The sequence below is a fragment of the Barbatula barbatula genome, assembly GCF_947034865.1.
Source record: "Barbatula barbatula genome assembly, chromosome: 24".
Classification (NCBI taxonomy): Eukaryota; Metazoa; Chordata; class Actinopteri; order Cypriniformes; family Nemacheilidae; genus Barbatula; species Barbatula barbatula.
Window position 1 is genome coordinate 17,215,740 of NC_136787.1, and position 17,586 is coordinate 17,233,325.

General features: G+C 39.7%; 1 protein-coding gene across 1 annotated transcript; it reads left to right on the forward strand.

Annotated features, from left to right (window-relative positions):
- Positions 1 to 3,650: 3,650 nt before the first annotated feature.
- Positions 3,651 to 8,360, forward strand: plk2a (polo-like kinase 2a). Its single transcript, XM_079448422.1, has 14 exons — positions 3,651 to 3,948; positions 4,372 to 4,479; positions 4,558 to 4,674; positions 4,759 to 4,888; positions 4,974 to 5,157; positions 5,239 to 5,437; positions 5,519 to 5,666; positions 5,748 to 5,842; positions 5,937 to 6,057; positions 6,170 to 6,250; positions 6,468 to 6,627; positions 6,719 to 6,848; positions 6,937 to 7,047; positions 7,125 to 8,360. Exons 1-14 carry the CDS (start codon positions 3,736 to 3,738, stop codon positions 7,314 to 7,316), a joined length of 1,989 nt encoding a protein of 662 aa, XP_079304548.1. The 5' UTR covers positions 3,651 to 3,735; the 3' UTR covers positions 7,317 to 8,360.
- The last annotated feature ends 9,226 nt before the right edge of the window (positions 8,361 to 17,586 follow it).

The window sequence follows — 17,586 nt, forward strand, 5'->3', positions numbered from 1 at the left end:
ATATTCATAGATCTGTATATTACTCCCCAGACTTCTATAAATTAGTCAACGTAGTAATCGGGGTGCACAATGTGCTGATGTATTTATCCAAATGTATGCAAATATAATTGCTGTTGTCTGTCCCACTAAAATCGCTCCGCTAACCACGTGACCACCCCGAGTGTCATAACTCTGTTTTCCAACTGCTTTACAGTATCCATTCGGTTCAACGTTTGTACAGTCACCTTGATTGTAAATTGTGATTGCAGCATTAAGAGACCGGACAAATCAAATAGAGGTGATTATATATTGTGTTGATCATTTGTAGTTAAACGAATCAAAGTATATTTCCAAAATGCACAAAAATACAGCTTGCTCATGAATGTACACAAAATGTTGACGTAATATTACGAGTGTATATAAAATATAACAAAGTTACATGTGCATTCCGATATTATTACCTCAATGATAGATTCTGATGTCATATTTGTCAAATCCAGGTGCCCGATTATTGGTCTCGGCTCATGATGGAGGATTGCATTGAGGTCATTCTGCAGGACCGCACAAGCCGTGTCTATAGGCTCTGGGCCATGTTCTGTATGCCTGGACTGAGGGTCTCCTTTAGACTGAAGGTAATTGTCTTCACACACAAAGCCTAACACTAAAATCTCTTTGTTCAACAGTATTTATGTAAACCACTGTAGGGAAGATGCAGTAGAAACTCTGACAGAGATCTGATAACGTATAAGAGGAGTGAAAATATATACTCAGGTTCCATTTCTGCCTTCAACGAAAGAGCAAACTCAAAATGTCATCAAGCTTGAAGATGGACGAAAAGCCCGTCTGGCTGACCTTGGGTCAGGGGATGGACGTTTGGTGAGTGCGAATGACCTATTAAAATGTCAGAGTGGGAAGATGTCACTTTCTTGAAAGATTTTGTCATTCCTGAGCCTTTTCTGGACGAACATACACTTACTGCAACTGTGCTCTGCTGAAATGCAGGTGTGTGCTGCATCTTCTGCAGGATTTCAATGCACAGACTTTAAAAATAAACTTGTGGTCCATTTTGTCTGATAGGACCTCTGGAAGGTAAGTTTTGTGTCTGCTTTTCGAGGTATCCAGAGCTTTCCTTTAACCACTTTTCATATGTTCCAAACTGATCTGTCCAAAAACAGGAATGTGATAATGTTTCCGTGCCACGAGGGGGCGCTATAGCTCTCTCCATTACATTCTAACATTTCTGAAAACTTATTTTCTACATACTGTAACAAACTGTAGTTGTCTCATTTCATTTTTGTGCGTTAGCAATCTAGCAACTATTCATTCATTCATTAATTTTTTCATTTATTCATTCATTCACACTCAAACTTGAGCTTTTGTTATGAATATTTTGGGAGTTTAAAGTGTTTAATGCTGATTTATATTTGTTGACGTGTGGCAGATGGGGGTTCTGGAAGCTGATAAAAGAACTTCCTGAGGATGCTCGACTCATTGTGTGTCGTTTCCCGTTCTCGCCGGCCCCACAGCTGCACCGCAGGATCCGGATTAAACCAGGTCTGGGTTTATGATGTCACACTGCTAGAGATGTAGCTAATACACCAGCTCGCTAATCACAGACCTGAATCAGTCTTCCCTACCAAGTAATCCGTTATGACAAATGTGACAACTGAAATATGTAGTTTGGGATAACGTTAAATCATTATTGTTTTATGATGTGATCGCAGCTTGGATTACAAAGATGTTTCTAACTTTTACAGAATTAACTGAATCAACGTGCATGGATAAATAAATATTTTTAATCATTTTAAACTTTTTGTGGATCACATCATTTTAAATTGTTCTGTGAAACATCATATTCCTATTGATCATCAAAGTCACAGCTTGCATGTTAGACACCAAGATGTGTCACAAGATCTGTCAGATTAACATCCTACAAACTGTCAAATTGTCAGCCATAATGCTACTAGTTCAAAACTAAAAGGCATGTGTGTTTATGGCATTTCCACAAAACAAATAGTCCCAAATACAAACCCCCAGCGAATGTGTTACTCATGCAATAAACATAAATATTTGCCTGTTTAATGTAGCTATAAATAACAGTTCATGAGTCCAGTATGTAAACATTTTATAGGTCTAGATTTGACTACTTTCTTAGAAGCAAAAACACGCTTGAGCTCATTCAAAACAGAAGAACTGTAAACACGTTTTTTCCTCTCTTCTGCTCTTTAAAGCCAGACTGCCGAAGAGAGTATCACGGCACATTCATTTGCATATAATATCATTTTATGATTTAATTGTATGAATCTGTGCATGTTTATAAGCGTGTTCAGTTAGTAGTAATCGTAATCTAATAATGTAAAGATTAATGATAAAGATCTTAATGGTTTTACTTTGTGTTAGAGAATGTAAACTATTGTAAACTTTGTAAACTATTATTATCTGTTCATATCCACCTGTACATTAATGTTCATAGTATATAGCCATCTGTATATATTGTTCATAGTATATACCGTCTGTCACATTTTCATAGAACATTCCTACTGCAAAATATTTTTATAGTCCATGCCCACTGTATTATATTCTCTCATATTGTATTCTGTATTTATTCCAACTGTATATCCTGCACTTGCTAAATGCACTTCTGGTTAGACCTAAACTACATTTCGTTACACTTGTACTTGTATATGTGTAATGACAATAAAGTTGAATCTAATCTAATCTAATCTATAGGTTATATACATTGATCTATACGAAAGGGTGAATTAAAAATGATTTTTTTTTTAAATCTGTGAATCTGTCACCATGCAACACATCATACATGAGATCTAAACACGTCATACATGAGATCTAAACATGTGTACCCACAGTAAACGCTAACATTTTGGCAAAACGTATGTGATCTTAAGAAACATCGATGACCAATTTATGTTGTTTTGGAAACATATTTTATTTGGTCTTTGGGAGAACAGTAGAATCAAGCATAGTCTGGTTTATAAAATTAATTTTATTCTTTTAATGACAAAATTTTATGTTCACAGATGTAAATTGTCCTGTAAAAAACCCTGTTTTACTTCATTCAGGAAAGAAACTGAGCTTTAGATTGATTCACTCCGATTTTCCATGAAGCAAAAACATTGAAAATGTGTAAATGCTTTAATATCTTCATGTAATTTAACAATAGCCCCATAATGTGCAAATCTTTGTTATGTATATCTTGTATTTCACAGTATACACGAATGTTTGTAAATAATTATTTCTGTAAGAAAACACAGTAAACGCGTGTAAACCAGCCGCAAGATGGCGCAAAAACTCTACTATGAGCATGTGCTGCTCAAACTATTATTTACACATTCATATAAATTATTAGATTCGAAGCAAATAAAGTAAGGACATTAAATATAACTAATAAAAATGATGACAAAAACAACCCACATACATATATATATATATATATATATATATATATATATATATATATATATATATATATATATATATATATAAAACTTAAAATCGAAAATAAAGAATAGTTAAACATTTAATTGAAAAGCAAATTAACTGTATTCCATTTCTATTCCTCATTTAAATTAAACACATCTTGTCAACTTAAACTTGCAAAATTAAAACGCACCGTAATAAAAGTTTCCAGACAGACGTGTGAACGCGCGTGACGCGCCGGTGAGAACGAGGGCGGAGCGAGAGCGCGCGTGTATAAGACCGGAGGACTGTGGATATTTCTCGCAGTCAGACTCGAGCATGGACATACTCAGGACTATAACACACCACCATCATCCTCATCTTCATCATCATCATCGCCAGCCGGTCACTGACAGTAAGATGTGCGAGCACACGCACCACAGACGCGCGAAATCGCAGGACAATCACGCGCACGCCACGCAGGAGCTGTCACGTATCGTCACGGACTCGGTAACGGGAAAGTGTTACTGCAGAGGAAAAGTTTTGGGCAAGGTACACATCTGACACCTGAAGCCTTAACTGGCAAAACATTTCACAATATAACTTTAATGCTTTTTTTTTACTATTTTATACGTGATAAATGAATATTAAACTGCATTGCTTATTTATTTACATATAGGATAATACAGTATATTGTGTAGTAAATGTGCTTTTTCATGTTATGTTTGACTATGGTAATCTTTTCAACCATGTCTGCATTATGGTAATATGTATTGCTTACTATGGTAATACCTTGCTTTCTTTGGGCGTGTGACAGAGTATTATTGTATTCTTTGTCATACTGTGCCATTGTAAAATGGTATTCAATTAGTAGCTCTACCATACCATAATACCAGCGTTATGCATCAGACGTTTGTTGTCATATAAACCAATAAGATGTCATGTTTTGAAATGCATGCTTGCTCTCTTTTGCAGGGCGGTTTTGCCAAATGCTACGAATTCACAGATCTGAGCACAGGGAAAGTGTACGCGGCCAAAATCATCCCCCACACGCGGGTGTCCAAACCCCACCAACGGGAGAAGGTAACTAGATTTCGCATCGTTCATGCATTTGCGTCTGGTTGCGTTGCTGCCGTCGTGTTAACCGGATGTGTTTCTCAGATTGACAGAGAGATCGAACTGCACAAATCTCTGCACCACAAGCACATCGTTCACTTCTACCATCATTTCGAGGACAAAGATAACATCTACATCCTGCTCGAGTACTGCAGTAGACGCGTGAGTGCTATTGACGTCCTTCTCAAATCGATAATATCTTGTGACAAACGTTCTGGCGACTGACACGTCGCGCTTGTTCCTCAGTCTCTCGCGCACATTCTGAAAGCTCGGAAGGTGCTGAAGGAACCCGAGGTTCGGTACTATCTAAGGCAGATCGTCTCCGGGTTGAAGTATCTTCACGAACAAGAAATTCTGCACAGAGATCTTAAACTGGGTAGGCGACTCGCATGTAATGCTCCATCACACTGCGCTTACAATAAAGAATGATTTTAACATGAGTCATCCGTTACTCCTCCCAGGTAACTTTTTCATCAACGAGTCTATGGAACTCAAGGTCGGCGACTTCGGTCTGGCCGCCAAACTCGAACCTGTCGAGAACCGCAGAAGAACGATATGCGGAACGCCTAACTATCTGTCGCCCGAGGTTCTGAACAAGCAAGGGCACGGCTGTGAATCTGACGTCTGGGCTCTGGGCTGTGTCATGTAAGCGCAAAATCTGAATCGTAAACTGTTTAGTTCACTTTTGACCTGCATGCTTAGGATTTGTCATCTGATGTCTCGCAGGTACACCATGCTTCTGGGCCGGCCTCCGTTTGAAACCACAAACCTGAAGGAGACGTACAGGTGCATTCGTGAAGCTCGATACTCCATGCCTTCATCTCTGTCACCTCAAGCCAAGCATCTCATCAGCAATATGTTGGCCAAGAACCCTGAGAACAGGCCGCGACTTGACGACATCATACGGCATGATTTTTTCTGCCAGGTGCGTGTCAGTGGTACGCTAAATCTGAGCTTGCCCATCCTAGGGGCGGCGTGTTTACGTTTTGAATTTTTATTCCGTCAGGGTATCACACCAGACAGACTGTCTGCAAGCTGCTGCCATGCCGCACCGGACCTCCACCACACCAGCCCGGCCAAGAACTTCTTCAAGAAAGCTGCGGCCGCCCTTTTTGGTGGAAAGAAAGACAAAGCCAAATACTTAGAGGCTCACAGTAAGCACTTTCTTTTTGATTTACCAAACCGACAGAATGCACAACCTTAAATGTGTGCTAAGGGATCTTGTCGTCTTACAGATAAACCAGCCAAGGAAGAAGACGACATAAACAGACTATGTCTCGACCTCCATAAAACATCCGTCAGGCCTCAACCCTGTCGACAGACCACTGAGGTAAACCCTTGCGGTCTTTCTTCATACTCCTCACCTCCTGTTAGCCTGCCAAGTCAGAAATGTAACCCCAAATTCCTTTCATAATTTCCCACAGGACAGTAAGCCCTCCATCCCAGCTGTCCCGGCGAAGGACAACGGCGGCAAACAGCAGATTAGAGACGGCATCCGCATGATCGTGCGAGGAACTCTTGGCAGCTGCAGTAACAGCAGCGAATGTAAGTATCTCAGATTTGATGTCGCTCTGCTTCAGCGGTGGAGATGTTTCTGTACAGTTCTCAGTAGATGATTTGATATCTGATGGGTTTATGTGTTTTTTGGTGTTGGCAGGTCTTGAGGATAGCACAATGGGAAGTGTTGCGGATACGGTAGCAAGAGTTCTGCGCGGCTGTCTGGAAAACATGCCGGAAGGTGAGTGTCCTTGTCCTCGGGTGATCTCGGCGGTTAAAACTTAAAATATCAAGTGAAGATGTAGAACAACTGTGCACCAGATTTCAGTGTCTTTGAAAATATTTATAAGATGTTTTATCTAAGATCTTGAATCGGACGTTAACTCCTTATGTCGTTTTTGATGTCTTTTGTTTTCAGTCTTAAGTTTTAACACTTCAAATAATTTATCCTGTCACAGCGAACAACATTTCAAAGGAGGGCATGAACTGCACCTTTCAGTGGGTGACCAAATGGGTCGACTACTCCAACAAGTACGGTTTCGGGTACCAGCTGTCAGATCACACTGTCGGCGTTCTCTTCAACAACGGCACTCACATGAGTCTGCTGTCTGATAAGAAGTATGTTAAAGACAATTTCATCTCTTTAGTCATATCTGTTTCTGATGCTTTAAGACTAGCATGTCCTTATACATGTCCACTTGTGCTTCAGGACGGTGCATTACTACGCAGAGCTCGGACAATGTTCTGTCTTCTCCACTTCTGATGCACCGGAGAAGTTTGTCGGTCAGGTCACCATTCTGAAATACTTCGCCCACTACATGGAGGAAAATCTAATGGATGTAAGCATCTCTCTTGTCTGAGTGTGTTTTAACGACTCTGCAGTATTGCATTTAGTTTTTTTTTACTTATGTTTTTATAACTCTTCAGGGTGGTGATATACCCAACCTGACAGACACCGGAAAGCCCAGACTGTATCTTCTACAATGGCTGAAATCAGATCGAGCATTAATGATGCTTTTCAACGACGGCACATTCCAGGTAACTTTTCTTTTTCTGCGCAGCTTAAGCGTGCTTAAGCATGTTTCTCCTTGGCTTAACGCACGTTGTTTCAACAGGTGAACTTCTACCACGATCACACCAAAATCATCCTGTGCGGCCAGAACGAGGAATATCTGTTGACGTACATCAACGAGGACCGCGTGTCCACCACGCTGAGACTCAGCACCCTGCTGGTGTCTGGCTGTTCCGCAGATCTGCGCAGCCGCATGGACTACGCGCTCAACATGCTGTTGCAGAGATGCAACTAAAGACTTTTGGGGATCGAGTGACTGCAAAACTTTAAAAGACGAGAATGTGAACTAGTTGGATGAGAGCGTCGTGGAGTCGCGGAGGAGGTGAAATGGATTACAAGTTCTAAAAGCGGATGGTATTTTGGAGAGATGGACTGAGAAAAAACGTACTGGGCTGGAACCAGAGATGATGAAGCGTTTTTCGTTTAGATGTATTTTTTTTTAAAAGACAATCTTGCTTTGTTAAAGCCATATTGAGATGTGTGGAAAGGAGGCTTAAGCAGGGCAGGGTGGTTTGATGTAGCTCCCTAGAGAGCAGATTTAACTGTGAACACATTCCGCCTGAGGACACGGACACGATCCGATGCTGTAGTTCTGCGCGGTTGGTTCTTCACGAGAACCCGTCGCATTTCACTGTGGACGTAACTTATTATCATTCAGAACCCAGTATTTATTTATTTAATGTCAGTGTTTATGATTGATGTTTCAGGACCACACGTTGCTCATCGGTTTCCCAGGGCATCATGGGAATGTATTTGTGACAGTCATTATGCAAAACCACAATCACGTTTGTCTTGATGTTTGTAGGAAGATTAAAGATGAATAATACGTGGAGGTGTTGGTTTTTTATCTCTCCTTTGAAAAGCGACCACCCCATTGTTCCTCCTCGATGCCTGCATCAATGTGCCAATGCATTGGGTTACATAAACCTCAAGGGACCTGTTGAAAAAAACACAAATAATGCTTTAAAAAAGGGACTTAAGTATGAAGAGTCCTTTGTGCTTAACACATACTACAGATTTCTTCTGCATATCAAACCCATAGTCGATTTAACACCAGATCACAACAGATGGGTCGGTGAGGCTTCTCTTGTTTTTAATAATAATACGATTCTTGGAAAATTATATAAACTTTTACATGTTTGCATTCGCAGATTACAGAGAAATGTGCAGATGGTACTGTAAGTAATACTATATCATGAAATTTCTGAATTTCGAGATCCAATTTTAAGTGCTGTAAATCAATACAATTGCACTACAGTATTAAAAAAAGCATGCACGCTAAAAAATAAGTTGTTTTAAAGTAAAAATTCCATATTTAACCCAACCATGGGCTGAAACGACACCGCGTTTTTTGTATGGTGGTATACCAGCACCATCTGATACAATCACTGCATATTGGTATCCCACGACAGTTCATTGTATGAGGGTCACATCAAAAGCATCTCATCTCAGAAATCATAGGGACTATTTTGCATGAAAAGGCAAGAAAAAAGGATCACATTTATGTCACTTGGTTATTATGTCAGAATTGAGCGAGGAACTTTCTCTGTGTTTGTATCGTGCCAGCTGGTATGGATGTATCTCTTCTCTTGGCATCAATTGAAGAGTCTAAGAACAGACGCGTCTGTAGAGTCCCACTGTGGCGTTCGAGCTTCATCTGTCACGGTGAAATGTAGGCCATTTTTTCTTGACTGAGTAAATGCCAGATTACTTAATTCACTAAGCAACACTTTTATAGTTACATAACACTTACACAGACCACGATATCACACTGACCCGCAGATTTACACATGACGGACGATAAACAGTAAACGGACGGTCAAAAAAGCAAAGAGAACCGTTTGAGCAAATCTGCCATGGCTGCAGGAGATTTGATGGCGTTCTCAATTGATCCATTTCAGTTTCACCTCCTTAAATTGCTTAAGCAAAAAATCTATAAAATAGATGAATGTAGAACTAAACGATTAAATGAATGTAGATAGTAGAGGTCAAATAATCTGGACTTTGGTCAATTTTATTAGAAAGAGTTTAGGGAGACACCTGTGTGTAGGATAAATGATGGAAAAACAAAAAAAACCTTAACAAGATATTCATAAACAGTAAACAGCTTTTCACATAATGAGGTCAAAAATAAAAGCACTAATAATGATGATATATAAAAGAAATGTTCACAAATGGGTCAGCAGGTCGATCGTGCGAAAGCAAGTGTTCTGTACAAACTATAGAGACGTTCTGTGCTTATTAACTTAATTGAGTTTCTTTCAAGTGCCGGATTCATAATCATATATAATCTCTCCATATTGTTTGTAAAATGACCTCTTTTGGTGCAGACAAAGGCTCATAATCATTAGTGATTATGAGAGCCGTTGCATACTGCATTTTTACACAATGTCACTACAACATTTGATATTCATGCTGGTCTTTGCAACGGGTTTCTCTTTTTACATCACAGTTCACAAACCAAAACCGTATAATTGTTCAGCGAACGAGGATACAACTCTTCCATGTTATTCCTCAAGAGACAGTCAATGTGAAGACAGTGAATCAGAAAGTATTACATAACATCCATCTGCTAGCATCTCCCATAGGCTTCGTAGCAGTTTGTCCAACATTACACGGACACATAACACCTTCACTTTCCAATGTGCGTAGATTGAATATCCAAACATGTTGTACGTGTGAGATCAAAACACGCCAGCTCAATGCACCACGATGAGGGTCCATGTTAGATGGTCAACGACGTTTCTGCCTTTGTTGCAAAGCACATGCAGAATAATGTGAAATTATGACATTAGTTGACATGCAAAACCAACAGACTGTCATTGGGATTTGATGTTAGACTTTATTTCGAAAGTTTATTTTAACGTAATTGATTAATAGAGACCGTGGAAAGAATTGAATTCAAATGTATTTCTATAGTGCTTTTCACAGCTTGCTATGGTTGTAAAGCAGCTAAAAAAGAAAGAAAAACGTTATGGAAAAATACAAATAGAAAAACACATATCATCAGAAAACGCTTTATTATGAGGCAATTTTAACGAAGACAACTTTATACAAATGGAATATGACATACTTTGTATATATAGTTTAACCAAACAATGTCTTTCAACTGGGAGAAAATCATTGTGTGCATACTGTAATAATAATAAGATTTTGGTTTACAGATAAAGAATGTTTGTAGAAATCTGGTTAATTGTCATGAAAACAAAGCCAAAATGGAAAAACAGGCTTAATCGTTGGGCCCTTAAGTCGTTCATAAAACTTGATTTCCGTTCAGTTCACAGAAAGTTTCTTTGCATCTAAGAGATTTATCTCCTGCCTTTCAGGAGGATGTGAATGAACATGGGAAACCTCAACAGAAACGTGTGTACTGCATATTTGTGGTCTGTAACACGTTCATTCATGTCACCACGCATGCACACAAACACACACAGCTCAGGGACGCCTGGTTTCCTCCAAACCACACCCTGACATTCCAACACACACCTTACAGCTCTTTCTCACCGCTTAACATGAAGACATCCACATGGTTTATTTCTGAAGAAATCATCGCTGATGTGTGTGAATGCCGCAGGCAGTGAGGTATGCTCAGTGCCCACACGGTTTGTCCGCTTGGCAGTAGGAGAAGAAAACACAATACAGTCAATTGTTGTCACACAGCAGTACTGTATGTAATGTAAATTGCCATACAAAGGGGCTTCTAAACTTTTTGGCAATTGCATAATAGTTGGCTTGTAGTTGTGGAGGAGTCATGTCCAGGAACAAACGCTGTTGGTTTGATGTCAAGGGAAGACATGAATGAAATGTATTTTGAAATGCATGACTGGTTCACGCATAAGCAAGTGGATATATGTCACACGATGGACGTAACGGCAGATGAAAGACACTGGTCAAAAAATAAATAAATAAATCAAGTAGTGCAAGGACATAGAAATCTGTCACCTAAAGAGACTTTGATATAATGGACCAAATATTCAGAGCTAGTTGCGTTTCAAGTCTCAACTCCGTCTCGATGTTTCTCGTAAAATTGCTCAGAAATTAAAACAGAACGAGAGTGTAATTGTTGAAACACACGGATGTGAATGTAGATCGTCGGGGTAAAATCATATCGATTTTAGTAAATTTGACGACTAATGATTGAGTTCCTGTTAAGATCTTCAATAACATCGACTCCTGATTCCAGACTTGACAAATCTGAGCTCAGTTAGAAACATTGTTCACAAACTCTAATGACGTTTCTGACGCTTTTTCTCAGAGAGAAATATCCGAGACACAGATGAGACGTAACCTTTCCATTTGGAGATATTAAAGAGAGCTTACCTGTATCTTTCTTTTTTTTATGGGCCGGGACAATCGATTCCTAAATGAAACAATGAAAATATATCTCAGGTCGTCCGTATGCTTTATTCTAACATGAAAAGAAAAACCTGGGTCTGGTTAAAAAGAGCGATCTCTGAGCGATGACATCTTATTTCACACTCTGTTATGTGCAGTGGCTTGGGTGTTGAAGCTTGGCACACAACGTTCCAGAGAAATCTATAAGCACCCGGTGGCTCTGTGAAACTTCACAGCATACCCGTTGTTCACGGCACTCGACGGGGCCGCCGGTGCACCAGCTGACGGCCTCTGATCTCAGGTTCGCTGTAGTATAGCCTCGCCACCCTAATTGAACAGATGGGCTATTTAATAGGAAAGAGGTCAGACGGGGAGAGGCGTTTGTGCAGCTGGACTGGGTTTTATTCAACGTGGCAGACAGGGATTTGAAATCCCATACTTTACAATAACACTCCTTCACTCGCTGAACCCGAAGTTTTGCCCGGAGGACAGGAGCCGGCTGTTTGATGCTGGGATTTCATTACATGGGCCTCCTGAGAAGATGTGCTCGGAGGATTGGTAATGAGAGCATCACAGCAGGTTCAGAGTTCATGAATGCAAATACATAGACTCACGCGGCATTTAACTGCATTCGTTGCCTTGTTGTCGAGAATTCAAGAGATGCTCGCCCAAAGGCATCTTTCATTGCGAGAGTGCCTGGTGTAATGGAATCTGTGAAGAGAGGGTATTGACTCATTGTTTTTAAAAGGTACATAAGGAAAATATGTGCAGAAATAAATATGCTCTCGGAAGAATAAGTATATTTTTTATCTGCTTCTTGTCAAGCTCTGGCGACACTTTTTCTCCCTCACCAGTAGTCTTGAGAAATGCAGCATGCCATCCGAACCAAAAGGCGTAACAGGAAATTGTCTTCCCTCCAGGAAGACGTGTTGAATAATGAAAGATTTTATCTAGCGGCACCAGTAGCTTCTACGAGAGGTTTAATGCATCGAGCAAATCATTTAAAAGCACTCAATCATGCCGACTGTTTTGCAGCACTTTCATGACTGTAACAGGGTCTTCACATGACCCAGGGGGCATTTAAGACACAGGTCTCAAGTAATGATCGTGTCCCAAAAATGGTATACTCTAACCCTTCCTCGCTTTTCGTTTTCTCTTCTCAGACACGTTCAGATCGCAACTCACATTATGTATTTTCACATTTGTCTACTATCGTATGGATGTCTTCTTGAGTTTCAGGACACCACCTTCAGTAAACCTGTTAACATTTGCACAAGGATCGCGTCTATTTCCTGTAAATGTCATTAATCTCACTGCAACCGAGATGAGATTCAACCTGTCTGCGTCATTTCAACATCGGCTGGGATCTAACATTTTGCCCAAAGCAATTAAACAACACCACCAAACATTTTTTATCACACAGTCACGTTTCATTTTTCTAAAAACAATAATGAATAAAGCTTAAAGTTTAGACGTTCCAGTCTTCCTACATGAATCATTAAACACGCCTGTGCGTTTTAAACAGAGTGACTCATCGATCAAACACAAACGTTTATCAGAAAGAATTTCATATGTACAGCAATTTTGCTCTATTGTTCTCTAATGAGCGATGTGAATGAGCAAACACAAATTCTGGCCAGAAGGCGATGCCGGTCGGTTGGTCTCGCACAGTAAGGTCACAGATGCCACAGGGAATGACAGAAGAGAGAGACTTAGGTGATGATGAACCTCCTCTGAGTTTAGAAACACACATCGCTGGAGAGAACGTCACATGCATTTAGAGTGATAATAAGACAGACTGCCAAAAGAAAATATACAGAGCTATTTGCCACCACAGACCCAAGGCTTACAGGGAACGTTTGAAGAACTTCAGCAAAGTTATTAATATGCACGTTCCTTGTGGCGTGAAAACGTGTTTTTGGTATGTCATAAGTTGCCCATGCATGCATGTACCAAACACGTATGCAAAAAATGTAGTGTCGGAACAAAAGATGCATTCTATCTAAAAGCGAATGTTTTGTAAAAAATCTGCATGTTTCAGAGAGGCGTGGCAAAGAGGAGATAAGCACATGGTCTAAAGTGCAAGTGCACCTAGGGCATGTCCAAATCCACTTTAGCTAGTTTAAGGATGGAAAGAATGGTCGGTGCGCTAGGTCTAAAAGGGTTGTCCCCATTCTCCTAATGAGTCATGGGTGTGTTTTTTAACAAATCATAAGCTACTGTTAGCTACTGTTACTGTTAGAATGCCAATCTATGAATTTTAAAACAGAATCTGTGAAAGTGTCATATTTCTATAGAAGATGAGGATCAGCTGATGCGAGCTTGACACACGTGACCTTCCAGAACTAATGCAATACACTTGATTTTTAGAAAACACGATTGTTCTTGCTTTTTAAATGTAAAATGATTTATTATGCACAACCTCACATGCAATACAAAGCTCTCACACCAGTCACGTTTATTGATGTAGTCAAATCCATATTGTCAGTGTGTGCATTACATGGAAATTCAACCCAATGACCCTGGCGTTCTGAAAAGATCTATAAAAATGCTTTCCTCCGAAACTCATTTCATATGCGGAAAGGTTAGCCATTCATAACAGAGGTCATTTACATATAGAAATCTTCTGGTACTGAAGCAAAAGAGTCAGAGATGGTTATATGAAATGTGCCTGGATGTTTAGCTGAATACTAAAGAGCTTTGAGTCTATTCAAGCATTTTAAACATCTCAATAAATCATCAGCATTCAATTGCAAACAGCAGGTGTTCTGACAAAACAAGACTGGAATTGTTTCAAACAAAAGCAGATAACACCGCAAACTCAAGCATGAATTGCATTTACAGTAGCAATAAACAGCTAAGAAGAACAGTATTGTGATACTGTTTGTTGTGTTCTGTAAACTGAAATGTTTCTTAACTCAAAGAATCTATAGCACATGCTTCAAAGCTATCTGGACGCTTTATTCTTTTCAAGAAAAGCAAACACTGACAGCGTGCTTGAAGTCCTGTGAATGTCGGCAGCAGATGAATGAGGAGGAATGCATGTCATGAGTTAAAGTGGCACAAAAGCAGCATGCACCTTACAGAATGTCATTTACAGAGAGATTTAATGAGATTTCAGCTGCACGATATCCAGCCACAAACAGAACACACCTGCGAGTGGGAGAGCAAAAATAAATGCTGCTAAAAGGTTCTTTGTCAGGATTCACAAAGAACCTTAATATCCACAGAACATTTCTGCTGCAAAAACGTTTTTTGTAATGGAAAAAGGCTTCACTTCTTCATTTAAGAACCTTTGACTGAAATGTTCTTTGGGGATCTAATGGCATCACTCCAAAGAACCTTTTTTGGAACTTTTATTTTTAATAGTGTGGGAAGAAATCCAACTTAATCGAATGTCGCACTTTTATTTTGGTTAAGAATAGTATAGGAGAAGTAACTATAAAGCAAAATGTTGACATACATTGAGACCATAAAGCGAGTTAATGAATGCGGATATTTAAGCTCCGATCATTTGGTATTCAAGAAATATTAAAATATAATTTATTCATTTATAGTGCGAGGGGTTGATCACCCCCAAAAGCATGCGTGGATCCATACTTCCAAATGACATATGTTAACTAGTCTATAGCATGCCGGTCTGAGACATCAAGGCAAATAAATGACAACAGAATTTTAGATTTGGGTGAACTAACCCACTGCACTATCCGATCCTAGACATCTTTTGAGATCTCAGTGCATCGTTGAAATGGCAAAATCTGCAATCATATGTCAGAGACAAGTTTGTTCTTCACTTTCATTTCAAAAGCATTATACTCTTACTGCATGCCAACATTGGACTCAATTTCTGAGCTATAAAAGAAAATGACAGAGACAGAACAGAGTTGATCCCAATACAGACACACAGTCCCATCGATATGAAAAGAGCAGCTTTGTTCTACCAGAAAGACCCGGGAGCCAGGAATACTTGACAATGAACATTTATTAGACAACTGATCGACAGAAGGTCCAACTATGGTAGTATACGGTTCTTTGGAGTAGGCCCCGTCCATAACTCACATCCAGAGGGTCACGAAATCCTGCAATTCCGGCCTGAAGATTAAGGCAGGGGCTAAGCAAACCCCCCTGGGGTTAATCGACAAGGGACCGCTGGTAGTGCCGGGGAGGATGGGGGTGAATATCGGCTGCTTCAACTGCGACCACAAACAGAGGGTAAGTGGCCATTTTATATACTCCAAGTGTTAGATGATGATTGGTTAGGTGATCAATGGTTAGGTCTATACGTAGAAGGTCACGTAAGATTGAGTCTTCCCAGCAGAACTTGCGTTGAAGCTTACGTTTCCAGCTCGACCGGGGTTGATAGACACTCTTAACTATGAGACGACATTTATGACATTCCCGTTGGGCAGATGGATGATGCACAGACACACATAAGCTGTGGATGTGAATGAAGACTTTGCAGTGAAAACCTTGAATAGAAAAGAGAAAGATAAGTCAGTTGTATTGCAAATCAAAAATGTATGAATGCAATTGCTTCATAATTCATCACAAGTCATGAGTAAGTCAGAGTAAATGTTAAGACTGGGTTTGTCGAAATGTCTTTGAACAAGTCTTGCCCTGTAATTCAAACAAGGTGAAATGAAATGACTTTTGCCCTTGGTAATGTTTGGCTCGGCCTGAACAAAACATCGTAAAACTTCTCTGTTGTTTTGTGTTTTAAATCCGAGCGTGTTGATGTTTTTGTTAGATGCACAATTATTCAAGATTGTCGAGCGGTCGGGTTACTCCTGTGGAATAGTCTCGCTACAGAATTCCTGGAAGTGGCAGTAATTGGTGAGGAAACAGGCTTGGCTCATGACATTCACAGTTCAGGAGAACTCGAGTAATGCAGTCAAATGATGTAACTCTGAGCCAATATTCAGAAATGTGAAATTCAGTTCACAGAATCAAACACATTACAGCTAAAGTATTTAATCTATATTGCTGAAAATCAGATTAATCTTTGAATGATTTCATGGAAATTAGTGGTAAAATATGCAGAAGAGTCATGTATTCTAGAGTCACTATTTTAATTTTAAGAATACATTTTTTTATGCAAAATAAATTTGGGATGAAATCAAATTTGTTGATCTTTCCTAGCTTCAACTCATTAGTGCATGCAAAACATCTGCAGGAGGAAGTATCTCAGTAATATCTCTGCTTCAGTTGACTACTTTTTACAGTTAATACATTTTGTTTACATAATTGCAATATCATGTAAGACTTTCACATGGAGATTGGAATGCGGAGGCCGGCAGGCATTACAGATTTCGAAACCGTGGGTGGTGGGTTGATTCCAATGAATTCCTACTTGTTTCATTCCTGCAACGATGCAGCTGATAAAATCGGCAGAAATACTTTCAGGTTCCTTAACAGCATAAAGCCGGTGACATTAAACAGCTTTCCTGAAGCACAGACACCCGAAACGTTAAAGCTCAGTTTCCGGTCAGTGACCATAATGAGCAACAGATTTCTAAAAATATGCGACTGATGTTAATCAATGGAGATGGATAAACACAGGCGGTGACAGATTATGAGTTATATAAGTGTGATTTACTGATAACTCGAAAGCACTTGTTATAATGAAGGTCAGTCAAAGGTGTTTTTATGACCTTTTGTTGACACCAGAGAATAAAGTTAGATCATGTAATAATGGTCATGCTTCTACAAGAAAGAAAAATCACAGATGTGTTCTGCTTTAAATCTCTAGTATGTCTCCAAGAGACATCAGTAAGTTTAAATGCAGGTCAAATGAAAACTTCTGCTCTCCTGCGTCTCAGATATTTCTCCAGAGAAAAACCGTTAACAGGGATTTAGCTAAACAACTATTATAGAATATAAAACCGATCCCAGACACACATGCAAATATCTCATCACATTACGGCGCGGTCCTCGACTTTGTGGCCCTCGTGTAAAGGTTCGATTACAACACGCCCTCTGGAATCACATACCAAACACCTGAACACCACCGAAACCAAAGCGCACGCTGGGAAACCTCCAGGAACAAAACACAGGATCGCAACAGTAACCGTCTGTAATCATTCAGAGGACACCAGGCCAAGGGTTGAGTCACGACACAAAAGGAAAGCACCTTTTCTAACATGCCCCAACAAGATCCGTCACACACACAG

Bases quoted from the DNA above. Each gene is read 5' to 3' on its own strand.
- plk2a (XM_079448422.1), top strand. From the start codon at position 3,736: ATGGACATACTCAGGACTATAACACACCACCATCATCCTCATCTTCAT. The intron at 5,158-5,238 runs GTAAGCGCAAAA...GATGTCTCGCAG, and splicing joins TGGGCTCTGGGCTGTGTCAT to GTACACCATGCTTCTGGGCC. The intron at 7,048-7,124 runs GTAACTTTTCTT...TTGTTTCAACAG, and splicing joins TCAACGACGGCACATTCCAG to GTGAACTTCTACCACGATCA.